This window comes from Macrosteles quadrilineatus, unplaced genomic scaffold, assembly GCF_028750875.1.
Source record: "Macrosteles quadrilineatus isolate MER2022 unplaced genomic scaffold, UCM_ALF_1.0 Scaffold_1__1_contigs__length_201487025, whole genome shotgun sequence".
NCBI classification, from domain to species: domain Eukaryota; kingdom Metazoa; phylum Arthropoda; class Insecta; order Hemiptera; family Cicadellidae; genus Macrosteles; species Macrosteles quadrilineatus.
In genome coordinates this window covers 128,302,206-128,319,876 of record NW_026542594.1, presented here as the reverse complement: position 1 = coordinate 128,319,876, position 17,671 = coordinate 128,302,206, and the positions used below count along the sequence as shown (strand labels likewise).

The following is a 17,671-nucleotide window of genomic DNA, read 5'->3' as shown; positions in this document are numbered from 1 at the left end:
ATATACTTTTTATAGTGTATATACACACTAGTGGTAGCTGTAAAACCAAAACACCTTGTAACTCGGCCCCTAATACATAATATCTTAAGTGTGCATAAGTATAACATGCCTGGCTATTTTACGTTACAAATAATTAAAACCCCTTTAATATTTTAACCATTTTATTTTAAATAATAATAAATAAATAAAATAAAACTAAAACCCCATTCCAGGGATAAAATCCTACTCAAGGATACCTTGTGCTGCGAAAACCTTCATTTCTCAGCAATTCGTATTGGTTGCTTCATTTCACAGTTCCAAGATTTTGGCCAATCATAATGTATCCCGGTCTTTCGCACGCCAATAGAAGGGTCGCTTTAAAATTGCTGTAAACTAGTATGTAGTATGTCCATGTTCTTGTTTAGTTTTCTTATCTTTAATTGAGTATCATGGAAACAGAAGCAAGAACAAAAATTTTGTCTATATCAATTGATCATAGTGACACTATTCGTGAAGTGAATGATGTTTCTGATCTTAAAAGTATGCATATGAGTGATGCTTCGTCTATTAACAGTTCATCAGTGAAAATGTTGGAGAATGACATTATGGGTTATTCAGGTTTACCTTGTGGTGTTGTGATAAATAATCAATCATCTAATTCAAAACCTATCAATTCTGATATTTTAAACAGTGTTATTGGTGGTAGCTGTGTAGGAAACAAAAGTGTTTGTTTATCAGGGTCTGGAAATACGAAAACTCCCCTCGATTCTGCCAATGCCAGTGGTGATCCTTCTAAACGTAAGAGAATGCACCATGATTACAAAAAGCTGTCAAAATCTGGCTATGTTGATGATAAAACTAAGTGGTTTGCACATTCTTCTGATGCAGGGAATTTTGCCTCCAAAAACAAACCAGTGGGGTCTACTCAAACTGACCATAAAAGTTCTGGAGATGAGAAAAGTCCACAAGGTAGGTTTGACTAAATGTTTATGTAAGTTAGCCTATGTTATCACCTAGCCTATTTACTTACCACATTTATAAAGTGTTTCCCATGTTAATTATTATTTTCTATAAATTTAGGCCTAAATTAACCATTAAAGCCGTCCACTTAAATTGTGTTCTTTGTGTATTACATTAGGCATTGCCTTGGCCTATAATACTTCCACAGTTGTTCACCGATGTAATATCAAACCAAACAATAAGCTTTCAAGTTATTTTTTTAATGACCATGGTTGATTGGTCCTAAGTCATCGACAATAATGTTAAATAGGCCCATTTTGCAGTGAATTAAAGACAGTGTGCACACCGTTTCAGGAAACTGTTTCTTTAAATCTTGCACACATAAGAAACGGGTTTCTATCAGTTTTGTGATGGATTCATAATCAATCTATTTCTTCTTAGAAAGTAAAGTTGTTGTAAGTTAAGGGTTTATTGATTACAATAAAGTGTTTTGCACAACTACATTAATTAGGCCTACATCCAAAGATCAGAAGGTCTTCCATGTAAACCTTCTTTATTAGAATTTAAGGTAAATGATAAAAATGTAGGCAGAGGATACGTGTCCGGTAACCTGGCGTGGATTAGGCGTCCGGCAGTTACTGTCATAACCTAACCTAACTAACCAAACTTGCTGATTATGTAAAAATCTAATGAATGTTATATATTCTGTTCATAAAATAATATTATATATGCCTCAAATTCTAACAACTTGATGTATCTACAGTTAAGAAGAAATGGCATTCTAAGCAAAATTTTTGACAAAAAGTTAGTGTCACCGGTGGGATTCGATTTCTCTTGTACACCAGCCGAGTACTCTATCCACTACACTACGAACACCGATAGCTGTACATCGTATCGTTGTGGTAATGGTGTTCCGGGCCTCCCACAACCCGGTGACGTCACTGCCGGACGCCTAATTCACGTTCCGTTACCAGACGCATAACCTCTGGAAAAAATTATGTATGCTAACTGTATCGTGGACAAAGACTTAAAAACCCCAAAGGCTATAGGCCTAAGAAATTATCTTAAGATATATTTCTATAAGCAGCTTCTGCTAACTTTCCTTGGAAATAAATGTCTGCCATAGGCTACTAAAAACAGCACACACGTGCCGTGGTACCGGTTATTTAAGCACTTTAAAAACTTTAAAACCTTTATTTAAATTTAAGACGTACAGTAGGGGCCAAGGGGCCTACTTAGTACTGTACATAGGCCTAAAACAACTAGAAACGTGAAACCGAAGCTTAAGCCCCGTTCAAACGGGGCAAGTTTACAAGCTACACACTGGCTTTTTACACGCAGCTTAGAAAAATAGCTCAGTGTGAACGATGTACTCGCTCAAAAGCTGCTTGTAAAAAAGCTCTGGAGAAAGTTGACTCTGCGGCTACTTAACACTCCAACTCGCCAGCTTTTGAGCGAGTAGGCGTGTAAGTAGAGCCCAGTTTGAACACAGATGCTTGTGCTTGTGCTTATATTATTCAAAGATGTCAAAGGATTTGATTCAAGTCAGCATCATGTGAACGACTACAAGCAGACTTGCCGGCGTTTTTCTATAGGTACGTAGGAGGGTTGGCGAGTGGACAAGCTCTGTGTAAACGAATACAAGTGCACTCGCCGGCTTCTTACACGCTGGCGAGTAGCTTCTAAACTCGCCCCATGTGAACGAGGCTTTATATAGGCTATGAAATTGGTTTTTTGGATTCCTTGTAAGTTAACCCAGTTTTAAGAAACCAATGAAATTACAATTTGATGCAACACAGTGTGCACAACCATGTGTTAAACTGATCCATCTGTTGCAAGCAACTAAAGTTTCTCGTTTCATGAAATTGGTTTTTGTGAAACGGGTATCTCCAGTGTGCACCCTGTCTAAGTTTTTATCCCAATCAATAATCGGTAATCTAGTCTAGTCCCATACCTTAGATAGAAAGTAGGCCTACTAACCTAGCTTCTTGGGCTGGTTTTATGTTGTGACGAGGCAGTTATTTGATTTGTGTTGAGGCTTCTCCACTCCCATACCCTATATTTTATGATTGACATTACTAGTTGATGTCATATTTAATTTTAAAAAATAAGGTCAATAACTTCACTTACGGTATTTTGCATTTGATTAAACATTGATTTAAGTTAACTTAAATTGGATACATTTTTCTAGCTAGCCTTTAATAGGCTTATACTCTTGATGTTGGTGGGTTATGTGAGTACCTAATGCGTGGTAACCATTTTGATTCATAGCGTGATAGTAACCGTCATAGGCTAGCTAGACCTATTCATTACTACAAACATCCTCCCTAAAATATTTTCCCAAGGGTGAGTGATTCAGCTTTTAATTCCTCAGTTAAGAGTTAGGCTATCGAGAATTAGGTATTTTGAACAAGTGTGTCTAGTTTATAACTTAGGATTATAGAACATTTGGTCGCACAGGTCCAAGATTGATTTTGAAATTTCATAATTTAGCCTACCGTAAGGAATCAAGATTTCATGTTGTTAAATCACCGATTGTCTGAACTGACTAAAGACCGTTTGACTGAATAACCACTTATATTACAGCTATAAAAAATCCCGACAATTGTAGCCTAGGTATTAGAATATGACATCTGTCTATATAGTAACCTACAGCCTAGGTGTCTGTAGGGGAAAATAGAATGGCATGTATGGAGGTAGGAGGGAAAGACTTCCAACATCATTGAGAGTTGCACCCCTAGACAGCATTAATCCAAAAGCAACGGCTGTAGGGGAAGGGTTCTTTTTGTGCATGGGCATCCTTCATAACTCTAATTGACAGGATTTACAACTGGTGTCACACATGCTTTTTATACCCTACATTTTATAAATAGTCCCCTATAATATTTAGGCCTCAGAGACCAGTGTCACACCAATACTGGACCTGTTTATAAGATCTTTGGCATCAAAAAGCTTTGAAAAAACTGTAAAATTAAAAGCGTAGCCTACTCGATCAGCATTAATCTAAACTAGTGCCTCAATAGATCTTTGATCTGATCTAAAACAATTTCCTTAAGTTCCTTTTACTGTATTAATGCGTAGACAGTATTTTACATACAGGAATCCTATTCTGAGTTATTTAATCATGGCGACAAATTAAAACTCAATTTGTAGTTTGGCTTTACCTATTTGTTTTGACTAGAATGAGGTAGCCAACAATTTGTCTAATCGTAGAACATTGGAGACGACTGTCTGGGAAGGGGAGAAGAGAGTGAGCTTGCTTGAATATGAGTGAACTTGTTCAGATAAACCTGTTTATTGAACTTTCGCTCAAAGACTTTTATGTGAATATAACACATTGGGGCAAATGGGCGCTTTTAAGCTGCAAACGTAGCATTACCGGTACCGGTACGTCTCTTGTAGGTTTAATCGGTATTACAGTAAAGTAGACTTTCAAGACAAAAAGTGTTTTAGTACCTAGGTACTGGTAAAACCCTTTGTGTGTTAAACGGACCAATCACTGTTCACAAGGCCTTTTCGATAGATTGATTAAGTTTTCAAAATAATCAATTAATAAGTTTTCAAAATAGTCAATTAAACAAACCTGATGGTAACTTAATCAAACATTCAATTTCTCTATAGTGAATGGGCCTAACAAACCGAAGACTGTTTGTTGGAATTTTGAGAATCAAAGAGAGTTTTCTATAGAAGAAATAATGTATATGAATGGGTAACATGGATTCTTATTGATTCAAATCTTATTGTGAGAGTCAATAGAAAGCAATGACACAGTTATTTCATACCCTGATAACTAATCTTGTGTTCTTTTGCATTTCTGTAGGCCTACCTAGAGATTAATAATACATATGTCATAAAATATTTAACATTGTATGTTATTGCGTTTAAGCTAAATATACTGGAATGGAAGAATATAAATCTCTTGGTCCATTCTGAATTTATTTTACTACAGTATCTAAGTTATTTGTGTCATTATGTATGAGCCTACCTAAAATCAGTCATTCTATTGAGTTTTTAATTTAAAATCATTTGGGTTGGCTAATTTCACACTAGCCCATTTATTACTTGAGTTTAAACTGGGTTAAATGAGTAGGCTATAAATAGTTGATTCTGTGTTGTTCCTTTACATAATGTAAAACCAAACAAAACAATATTATAATAATTTACCAGGCTACCTTCATGCTATCGCACCTATATAGTTCTATTATAGTCAATGAAATTGAGTTTATATACATATGAGTGAAAGTCATTAGTTCAGTGTTAATTTAGTTTCGGATAGTTCTGGTAAAAGTTTCTTTAATTCTTCTAAGTCCCCTTATTCCATGTCTATTTTGGTTGAAGATACGGGAACCGGAAACAGTGTCCTCCCAAATACCTTAAACAAACAAACAAACGTGTAAAAGTGATGTGTACAAAGCTGCGAAAAAAGGATTACGGTAACTTTGACTTTAGAGGGGCTAAATTTATGTATTTTTTATGCCTCTCACATTCCGTGGTACGAGTTAAGACATGGTGTGTATTTCTCACATGGGACAGAATCAGACTCCAGGTCCCTAAACTTTGTGAAAACTTTGCTTTTGACCAATTGTGATAGAACATGTTTGCGATAATCTCTTAAATAATAGTTCTAAGTTGAGAATGAGAATGAGAATTTTATTTGGTCTTTTAAACATGCAGTTACATGCAATCAGACAAGTCATTTATAATAATCATCTGTCAACAATCAGTTAGGCTAACAGTCCCAGTTAGTAAACTTATGTAGTAAACTTAAGGTTGTTTCATGAATAAAATAATATTTTTCAGTTCCAGATTTTGGAATCAAAAGGTATTTTGGAACTATCAAGAATAAACATAGAACTAGGCCTACTCTGTAAGAAATAAGATTAAACATTTTGGGAAGGCTCTTTTGAGTAGGCCAACTTCACATTATTACTCCCACATACTCATCATATGATCTATCAATATTTTTGCAAAACTGCCTAGTGCCTATCCAAACAATTTGTTTAAAATGGTTACTTCCTTTGTACAATTCTATCAGTATGTACTTTAAACCAGTTAATAAATCAGAAGTAATTTTTATAAGCTATGTATCCTTGTTTCAATTGCTTGGAAGGTAAAAACAATTATGTATGCTGTCAAACTTAATCAAAATCTTTGTTTCTGGCCACTATTTTATTTTATTGAAACAATAACAGGTTTTTTGTCTTAAATAGTTCAGAAATTTCAGGTTGCTTAGTACCTTCAATATGTTTCGTTGCAAAGACAATATTCTAACAATGTAATACTAATAAAATGTATATAAGGCCACAGTGATCTTCTTTATCCTATATCAATCCTGAAAGTTAAATGGTTTAATGTTAGCATCTAATTTCCAACTTCTAAGATGGACTAGTTTTACTAGTCATGCCATGTGTTAAACTGTAGGATTTATTCCAACCACTTTTTAGACACTTCTTAGATAGGCCTATAGTTTTTTTTACTGTTAAGAATTTTAATTTCAATATGGTTCTTCAACTAACAGATTCAATTATGTTTTGGATAAATATCTTAGCAACCATGGAAGTAGCCAAATATGTAATTTAATATACAAACAATAATTTGTTGCTAAAAATCCCCAAGTACCACCAATGTCATCGTTCTATGTCACCCTCATGCTCAATGTCAATGGTTTTGAAGATCAAACCTTTATTTAAAAGCAAATTTCTAACATATTAAACCTTTGCTTACTTTCAGATCCGAAAAAGGTTGTAAAAATTATCAAAGTGAAAAAAGGACACAAAGAAAGAGACAAAGAAGGACAGGAAAATATTTCATCAGATATACCCAATGAAAAGCATGTAAGTACCTATCTATATTGAAAACTTAGCACAATTAACAATGAAGTAAGGTCTATTATGATCATCCAGGGTGTCCAGTCAACCTGGAAACCAGGGAAAAATCAATGAATTGTACATGCATTTTGTAAAGAACTGGGCAATTTGAATTATTGATCATTCGCTGAAAAAAAAAAAAACGCCCGAAATCACAGATTTTTGTTGTTTTGAGCCACCGAAAAATGATCACGAATCACGAATGTTACCACAATCGTAGGAAATGATCTTGGAAGTTGTCGCAATCGTAAGAAATGATCATAGAAGTTGCCGTGATTGTAAGAAATGATCACGGTCCTTGCCGCTATCGTAAGAAATAATGATAATTTGCTGAAGAAAACGCCCGAAATCACAGATTTTTTTTTTGTTTTGTGCCATTGAAAAACAATCACAAATCACTGTCAGAGCTTAAACACACTCCCCACGGAGTGCCGCAAGGGTCCATTTTAGGCCCCCTACTCTTCATTATTTATGTAAACGACTTACCTTTTAATATCCAAAGTAATGATGTTTCATGTTTTATGTATGCAGACAACGTGTGTTTGAATATCAAGTCTAGTAAGTGTATGCAGGACAGTGTAATTTCTGAGTCTGTTAAAACAATGTCCGACTGGTGTAAGGCCAATAAGCTGTCTCTTAACGTCAACCTATAATGGTTTTCCCATATTGATTTTATCGCTCCTAAACTCTTTAAAGGAATTTTTATTTTAAGAAATTTAAAATCAATTGTTTCTCCAGATGTATTGTTAACTGTGTATTTTAGTTATGTTCATTGTCATTTAGTGTATAGTGCCATTCTCTGGGCTAATTGTAGCCATGCCAACATCTTGTTTGTTTTACAAAAAAGAGCCATTAGACTGTTAAGTAATGCTCCACCATGTTGTCATTGTAAGCCTATATTTAAGAAATTGTCTGTGATGCCCTTAGCCTGTATTTATTTATATCTTTCAATGCCTGTTATACAGGGTGTCCCGGAACTCTCTACCAATATTTTAGGGCATTGCTCCTGGGTAAGAAACATACCTAAATATCATATTTAAATTGTCCGGAAGTCCTTAGTTACTCACACAGCCGCCATTTTGTTTTTTTTAGTTATTAATTTTTTTCTAAAGAATGGTTAAACATACGAAATGGAAACTTTGCACAAATATTTATGACAACTAGACAAAGCTACAAAAAAATTATGAAGATTTTTCAAATTCATAAAACAAAATGGCGACCTTTTAAAATTTTGTTTCTTAAATAACTCAAAAACCGATGATTTTATAAAAATTTTAAATGGTCGCCATTTTGTTTTATGAGTTTGAAAAATCTTCATAATTTTTTGGTAGCTTTGTCTAGTTGTCATAAAGGTTTGTGCAAAGTTTCCATTTCGTATGTTTAACCATTCTTTAGAAAAAAATTAATAACTGAAAAAAAAAATGGCGGCTGTGTGAGTAACTAAGGACTTCCGGACAATTTAAATATGATATTTAGGTATGTTTCTCACCCAGGAGCAATGCCCTAAAATATTGGTAGAGAGTTCCGGGACACCCTGTATATTAAAAACAACTGTGATATTTTACTTTGTATTAAGGATGTGCACAATTATGCCACAAGGAATTGTAATAATTTTAGAATAGATCAGTGCCTTTATGCCACCTCTCAAGCTAGCTTTGAATATACTGCTACCAAATTGTACATGTTACCAGTTAGAGTTAAAAAGTTACCATTAAATGTTTTTAAAGTAGCCATCAAGAGAATTCTACTAAAAAACTGTTTTTATAAAATAGAAGATTATTTTGCCTCAACCTTAGATTAGTCTTAAGTTGTATTATATTGTTGACGCAGTCTATACACTATTGTACTTTTCAATATACAATTTGAGTCTATGGAATAAAGATGATTTGATTGGATTTGAACCAGAGAAGTTTGTGTGTTAGTCGAGCCTAGTATGAAACAACCATTGATTCTTGGTACGGTATTGATTTTTGGGAGAAAATGCAGTTAATCACAGATTTACATAATAGAAAATGGGATATCACACAATGCCAACCTATCCTGTAAAGTAGGAGAGCCGAAGCAGGCTGTCTGAGAGCTTCTATCCCTAGACAAACCCCTAACCAATAATTTCTCGCCTCCGCTCAGCTAATGTGACTCTCAATAAGGACAAATGTCATTTGTGTCGTAAGGAGCTTCACTGACTTCGCCAAAATTTAATAAATGCAATAGTTGTTCCCTGTATAAATAAATAATTCTACTAATTTATTACAGTGTGTATCACAAATAACAATCCTACATAAATACAAATATTTAAATATCATCAAATATTTCCACCAAAGATAATCACACTAGTTCAAAGATAGATACAAATATGAAATTTTGTAAACAACTTCTTGTGATAATGCAAGGTCCTGGAAATTTGGGGAATATCGGTCCTAGGGGTTTGTCTAGGGATAGATGCTCTCAGATGGCCTGCTTCGGCTCTCCTACCTACAGATCAAAGATCCTCCAAAGATTTAATATCACACAATAATGCCAACCTATCCTGTAAAGTAGGATGCAGATTATTCAAGATCTGAGAAAGACGAGTTTGTTCAGATGCCGTAACTGACAAGCGCCCATAGAGTCCCTCCATTGCCGCAATGTACAAGTCGATAGGCTCATTCTCTCCCTTAAATCTGCTTAAGATCTCCTGTTGAAGTCTAAAGTTGTAGTCTGGAGACTGAAATACTATTCTCATCTCCTCACACAGTGAATCCCAGGACTTTGTACGGTTGATGGTAGACCTATACCAAATCAATGCCTGACCCGAAAAAAGATCAACAGCAGACTCAAATAATTCCTGGTAAGACACGCCCCGAGCTCTAGAGAGTTCTTCAACCCGCTCCAAAAATGCTCCACTTTGTTTGTCTTGATTGTCAAATGTCAGGCCCCATTTATAGACTGGTACTGATTATAAAGCATAACTTGAAATATAAAGCTAACTATTGTTGTACATAAAATTTTGGGAATATTGAGTGAAGTAAATTACAATCATTGTTGGGCTGTAAATGTTAAAATATTAAAAATCCAGCAGTACTTTTAATTAAATTAATTACTTGGTTTTGCTGCAAACTGTAAATAACATCGCAAACCTTAGTAAATTTGTAAATATTATATTTTGAGCAACCAACATTTTATGTAGATATTAAATAGGGCAAATTTATTTAATTGTACATATTTTATGTTCTATTTTGTAAATTTTAACTGGGTCAAAAATTATAGTTAGTGTTCTCATTGTTTGATGTATAATTTAGGCCCTGTACACATGAGGGCGGCAGCCGCCGCGGTTGCCATTGTGCGGGAACCGCGGCGGTTGAAAGTACAAAGGAGCAAATGGGACCGTTCACATGCAACCGCACACTTCCAATCAACCGCAACGAACCGCGGCGGTCGTAGATTTCCCTTCGACCGCCGCGGCTCCCGTGCGGTTGAAGTTACTAGAGTTGGCATGAGAGCGTACACATGAGGGCGGTAGCCGCCGCGGTTGACTGCAGTTGCTACAATCACAGATTAGGATCACAGATATCTGCGCGCTTGCCCTGTGGACATCGCTCTCTCTCTCTCTCTCTCTCTCTCTCTCTCTCTGTGTGTTGGTGAAGTGTGTAGCTTTGGCTGGAGTTGATGCAGTGCTCGTAGTGTAAGTTTACAATGGCCATGCGTGCTGCTGTGGAACCAGAAAACTTTGACACTGAACTGTCCATTAAAGAAGTACAAAAAGAAGATACGTTTAGGACATAAACTAAAAAAGAATGCGTGGCAAAGAGTTAGTTGAGTTTTTTGCTGAAAAGAATTATCAAGCGTTACGCGTTTAAAAGAAATAATTGGGTAAATACAATACTGGCTGTCGAGCGACGGTCAATTCACACCGCAACCGCAGCTCCAACCGCTGCCATGTGTACGGTCCTAGGCGGCCGCCGCTGCGGCCACCGCGGCGGCTGCCGCCCTCATGTGTACAGGGCCTTAATGTGTGATAGATTCTTGAGGTTAAAATAATTATTGTATGATTTCAGTACATCATAGTAGGTGTGATACAATGATTAAATCATACTGTATAAGCTTTTGGGCAGTTGCAACTGTAGCATATTATTTGGAATATACAGATCAAACTGATTATTCTGCAGATAATTTTCAGGACCTTGCATTATCACAAGAAGTTGTTTACAAAGTTGCATATTTTTATCTATTATCTTTGAACTAGTGTGATTATCTTTGGTGGAAATATTTGATGATATTTAAATATTTGTATTTATGTAGGATTGTTATTTGTAATACACACTGTGATAAATTAGTTGAATTATTTTTTTATACAGGGAACAACTATTGCATTTATTAAATCACCAAAGCAGCATCCACTACTAAATTTATTTAATCAATTTGGAGGTGGATTTATTAAATCAACCACTATTATTTTAAATAGTTTCGAACTTCGTTCTGCAAGACATGACACCACTGGATACACTCCTAACTGTCTAAATTTTGGCCGGGAGTTGAACTTAAATCTGTAAGATGAAGACAAGACTGAAGATTCACCTGATGAAGTAGAGGACAACCAAGTCTATGGACAAAAGCTGAGGGGTCTAAGAATAATCTACTCTACAGTTCAAGAGAAGATGGAACAGGCTTATCAGAAGAATGCTGCAAGGTACAACCTGAGAAGACGACACCAAGAGTATCCCAACGTACAGCACCTGCATCGGGCAGCACCACATGACTCAGAAGTTTGCTGAGTTCTTCGTCATTTCGTATGGCCATACGGAACGACGAAGAACTGAGAAAAATTCTGAGTACAATCCAAAACTTTGGGAATCCAAAACTGCCCTACATTTCTTTCCAAAAATCCTAACGTCTAAATAAGGCCTATTATCTTTTCCGTTGGTCTGAAAACATAATTCATAAATACAGTGGGGTTGCTACATGATAGGGAGTCAACCTGTTGAGAGTGGATGGCCCCCAAACTTATCCGTTTTTTGGATTGCATTTAGTGCAGTCAGTTTTAAAGTCTCAATTTATCTCAACAATAATGGCACCTAGTGGCAGAGGAGCGAAGAAAGAAGGGAAGAAAGTGACCCTTACTATCTCAAACGTTAGTAAATTTGTAATTATTATATTTTGAGCAACCATAGCTAGGTATATTATCTAGGGCAAACTTATTTAATTCTACATATTTTATGTTCTATTTTGTAAATTTTAACTGGGTCAAAAATTATAGTTAGTGTTCTCATTGTTTGATGTATAATTTAATGTGTGATAGATTCTTGAGGGTAAAATAATTATTGTATGATTTCAGTACATCATAGTAGGTGTGATACAATGATTAAATCATACTGTATAAGCTTTTGGGCAGTTGCTATGATCCGGAAGTTGTTGCAATCGTAAGAAATTATCACAGTCGTTGCCGTTATAGTAAGAAATGATCACGGTCGTTGCCGTTATCGCAAGAATTAATCACAGCTGTTGCCGCAATAGCGAGAAATCATTTTTGGTGGACCTAATTTGTTGGCACCAGTATCCAATTACAGGATATGTTTTCTAGCTTTGATCGTTTTTTTAAAATATTTTTTTCAGTTTAGTAATCTAAACTTCCTTAGTTTTAACCCTTCCAGGGCTATGGACGGATATATCCGTCAATCTTCGTTTACTTTCCGGGCTGAAAACTGATATATCTGTCCCGAGAATTTCTTTTCTGGGCTAAAGACGGATATACCCATCCATAAAACAAATCAATATACATTGTTTATAATACAAAAATAAACATTACACTTCATTATAAATGGGTTATTTTGTTTTTGTGGTTGGCAATAATAATTGCCGCAGCTGTTTCAGCGATTATTTTGCACCATAGAGTTCGTGAGTATTGTGAAACTGTCACTTCATACATGGTTGATCGTGAGTGATGTTTCCATTTGTGTTTTGGGCTTTATTTTTATGTTATTGAGCTAAAGTGACCAATCCAAACAATCTGAAATTTAAAGGAGATGCTTAGTAAAAGTATTACTGAATTCTTTTGGCATTGAAAATAGTATGGAATGTGATGGATATGATGAACCTGAAGAATACTCTTTACATAGGTAGTGAAAGTCTTGGTGGGGAATGGGAATGAGGTTATGGGAGCGGAACTGAGTGGTTAGATTAACTTCAGAATGATTGATACATTTTTATGTATAAAAAATAAAACGAAGGAATAACCTAAGGTTGACGGATATATCCGTCTGCCGCCCACAAGAATACTCTTAAGATTATTGGCGGTGTTCATAATTTGTGATTATCACTGAGGGCGGCAGACGGATATATCCGTTCACCTTATGTTTTTTGTGGGCCTAAGACGGATATATCCGTCAAATCAAATTTAATTTTCTTCATAACTTTGGTACAAAAATTAGTTCAGCGTTAAGAAAAATCTTTTTATGATCCATGAATTATTTCAAGCAAATTTAATACAAAACGTAAACACTTTAGTTTTAGAATTTTGGCAAACAATAATTAAGCTCCAGCCCTACATTTAATTTAGCCCTGGAAGGGTTAAAATGTTTTATACAATTCTTCTTTAATCTGAGTTATTTTTGGTCCTTTGAGGGGGTTTTTAATGTCCTAGTTTGTATAATTAAGTAAGTCATGCTTATTTTAAGCGGCAAGTTTTGTCCCGAAAATAAGTTTTTAACCTGGAAAACTTGGAATTGTCCTTGAATTTTATTTTGATGGGACGCTGGACACCCTGTCATCATAGACTAGGATAATAAATGGTTAGTTTTGCTAAGTATATCTATGCCAGTTAGCTCGTGTCTTTAGATCTGGTTGAGGGTCATTATTTATGCCAGATTTTATCCTGTTCATGTATTAGTCTAGTAGGGTATCTTTATCACTAGGGCTAAGTAGGTCTAATGCTTTTCGAGTAAAGGAAATTTAACAGATAAGATAGTGGCCGATAAATCAGGATTGAAAGATAGTTTTAGGGCCATGTGATGAACCAACAATTTTTTTTTGCTGTACAAAACACACTTTCTAATTTGGCACTAGCTATCGAGTGTTGCCTGATTAACAGAGTCATGATTTATATAAGTGATGAAATCACAAACAAATGTCCCTTATAGGATGTCTATTAGGCCTACTCTAGTGCCATTTTACAAGGTGTTTTTTAAGTACAACCCAAATTATTACAACTAACATTAGATGTTTTTTAACAACAAAACCAGCTCGTATAATGGTTTCCCTGTTTTCTTTATGTCATTGCCGATCAGATGCATTGTTCCAGTTATCTATGAGGTTTACTCTTATTGACAATTTATTGTAAATAACATGTGATATTGTTTTATTTTGTATGTTCAAATAGAGCTTAAGTGTAAACGCTAACCCTTGGACTTAATTCACAATAAATTACCAATAGCACTAAAATTCATTGATAACAATACATATTAGCTGATTGGCAATGAAGTAAAGAATACATAGATACCAAAATGTGAGCTTTTTTTGCTGTTAAATAGTGTCTCCGCTTGTAATTTGTGTTGCATGAAAAAAACACCCTGTAAAATAACTTTTTCAATTTTTTTATATTTGTATCCAAACCATATTTAAACCTACAGGAATGAAATTTATGCAAAATTACTTCATAAAAAATATTATTACTTAACAAAGTTAGCATCTGAAAGTAATATGCCTAAGCTCAATCATTTGCTTCCAACATAGTTTCGTCTTATTGTCTGTGATGGTTTAAACATCTGTTACTGACATATTCAGCTATAACATCTGTTCAGTTTGTCATTTTACTATTAACCAAACCTAGTTGACTATGCCAAAAACAAGTGTGGCTTTTGAGTGTTATAGATGTATTTTCATACTTTTCTAAGACCCATTGAGAATTTTAAAATTGTAAAAAGGATCTAATGAGTTGAACTGATCTAAATATTAGAGTGTTTCAATGAATAATATACATAGGCTTACTGGCTCTCAATGTAATTGTTCTATGAACTTTTTCAAATGAAATACAAATTTTAATTGGTACAGTACCAATCACCCTGTATATATATATATTTTCAGTCTCAAAAGCATTTAATGGCATTATCTAGTTCAAAACTTTTGTATATAAAAAACGGTACTGGTAGTTAACCTAACAGTATACCTGTTTTTATTTTCCAGGTTAAGGAATCTCAAACACTATTGCCAAATAATGAAGAAAACAGGCCAAAAACAAAAGTAGGACAGCTATACAATGTGTGGGTAGATTCAGACAGTGGCGTTTGTATTCATCCGTACCAGAATAACTCTTCTCTCAATCAAACAAACTCGAGTGAAGTTAAAGAGAAATCTACAGATAGTGAAAAGTCCTTAGATGTAAAAGAAAAACAGGAGGAAAAAAATTGTGAGGGTAAAGAGGAGGTGAATAATTGCAAGGACAAGCACGTAGAAACCAAACAAAATGAAAATGGTGAGATGTCTGTTGAAAGTAGGGATAAATCTAATGCTAGGGATAAGAAAACGGAAAGCAGGGATAAAAGTAGTGAAAACAGGGACAAATCTGGACACAGGGATAGGTTAAAAGAAAAAGTTAAAGAATCAAACTCTATTGCATCCCACAGTTCATCTTTAGAATCTTCTAAAGTAGAGAGTCTAAACACGTTCATTAAAGTATCGAAAGAACATTCTGATTCAGATAAATCCCACATTAATAAAAAGCCTGCAACAACAACAGAAAATCCAACAAAATCTATACCTGAAGCTACAAATGACCATAAGAGTAAAAAATCTGGAAACGATTCTTCTGCAAATAAATCCCATAAATTACCATCATCTGTTCCTAGCGCCTTTGAATCTAATTTAATGCAGATGTACAGCTCAGTTCGAGCACTGAAGGAAGCTGGGAGGCCTACGGCAAATACCGTGAACGGAACGAGGGAGGAGAAGGAGTCAAAAAACCACTGCTTAGAATCCCACAGCTCCAGTTCTAGTCAACCGAGACGCAGCGAGAGTTCTGACAAACATCACAGCAGCAGTAGGAACAAAGAATCAAGTCATAGGTCCAAACATCATGACCACAGACACGACCGGGACCGCAACCGTGACCGAGACAATAAAAGCAGAACACATAGAGATTCATCCTCCTCTCATAAATACTCTTGCTCTCGATGTCACAAGAGAAGTAAAATAAAGAGAGCAAGCATAGGTGTTCAGTGCCGCAGAGATAAGACGTTTGAAAAGTTTGTCTCCAGGAGTGGCCGACCTGAGAGTTGTGCGCCCATGCCGAGACCCGTGCCACTCTCCCACATCAAGGGAGAACCACTCAAGTACGGCCACATGATCCGAGTTGAAACCTACCCCAACGGCGGGGCATCTGTTGTTCATCTATATCAGGATGAAATACAAAATCTGTCCCCTCTAGAAATGGACGAGTTGGTGGCTGAATACTTTAAGGTATTTGAAATTATTTTATAGATAATCCACTGTTAACTTAAAATTCATCAGTAAACCACGGCCTACTGTTTTGTAACCTTAAATTTTAGTTAAAATAATAGTTTTGTTAAGGTTACAATAATACAATAATAATTGACATAGTAACTTGATCATAGACAAGAGAAAATTTAGACATCTACGTATGTTTTTTGATTTCATACAAAAATGAGCTTGTCAACTACATTAATATATTCAATGTTACTTGTATCAAGAGTTCATGCAATTATTTATTCACAGTTCATTTAACTAATTAGTGAATAACAATCTCATTTCAAACGTCCTTTATTATCTGCAATTTATTTTTAAAGTAGAGGATAACAGTGCACACTTAATATGATAACTAAATGCTAATTTTCAATTGGATTTCCTATTTTAAAATGTTACCAAGTTTTGAAGTACCATTTTTTTAACGGTAGGTACTGTACGAGGATAAGATTTTGATACAATTTTAGTAATTTAATAAATAATAACCCTAATCAAAGTTCTTAAAATGTATTTTGTGATTTCAGATTGTTTTTGGTGAAGATTCAAATGGAAGTGCATATCACGTGATGGGAATAGTTCATGACGCAGCTAGATACCTTCCTGATCTCTTAGACTACATGGCAGAACATTACCCTTCCCTTACTGTCAAAAATGGAGTTTTAGGCCGCAGTTCTGACATCGAGACAACTACAATGACACAATACAAGGATCAGGTACTTACTGCTAGTTAATTTTGCTTGTTTGCTTGACAGACATTATGTGGCATACAAACAGAAGATGGTACAGTCCTCGCTGTAGATGTGTTATGGTGCAGGAAGCAAAATTGCTTGAAGCGAAGACATTTTTATATAATGCCCCTGTTGGTAGAATAATCTTTTTTGCCGCCCCTTCTAAAAGATGTTAAACAGTTTGATGCAACTTTTTTAATTTTTACGAAATTTAAAGAGTGATTGATGAGCTGAAATTTGTGTGAATTACATATTTTAAAACTGGGATTACACATTGTGTAGTCAACCTGTGTAACTTGTATTATTGGTTTTAGCAGGTTAAAATGGTTTGTGCCAGACCTGCAGTTTGTACCCACTACTTAACTACAGGGTGTCTAGTAGTCGGGAAAATCGGGAAAGTCGGGAATTAGTATTGAATTTCAAAATGGTCTTGAAAAGTCGGGATTTAGTCTTAAATTTGATTTCAAAGTCGGGAATTTTCATGATTTTGCCGCGATCGTCGTCTGCGTTTACGTAACCGCAAAAGCCAATGATAATGTCTACACGGCCTCGGGAAATGTTCACGATTTTGCCGCGATAGTGGATGACGACGATGACGTTTCCGAAACCACGAGAGACGACGATGACGTTTCTGTGACAGCGGGAGACTACGATGACGTTTCCGTGACCGCGGGAGACGACGATGAC

The 17,671-nt window shown here is 35.4% G+C and overlaps 1 protein-coding gene across 1 annotated transcript in view; it reads left to right on the top strand.

The window, feature by feature from the left end:
• Positions 1-453: 453 nt before the first annotated feature.
• LOC128984675 (uncharacterized) overlaps positions 454-17,671 on the top strand; it is a 29,360-nt gene continuing 12,142 nt past the window's right edge. Inside the window, exons 1-4 of the mRNA XM_054404013.1 lie at positions 454-948; positions 6,670-6,773; positions 14,961-16,232; positions 16,781-16,969. Of these exons, the coding sequence (XP_054259988.1) occupies positions 522-948; positions 6,670-6,773; positions 14,961-16,232; positions 16,781-16,969 (1,992 nt within the window). The 5' untranslated portion in view covers positions 454-521. The remainder of the gene's footprint in view (positions 949-6,669; positions 6,774-14,960; positions 16,233-16,780; positions 16,970-17,671) is intronic.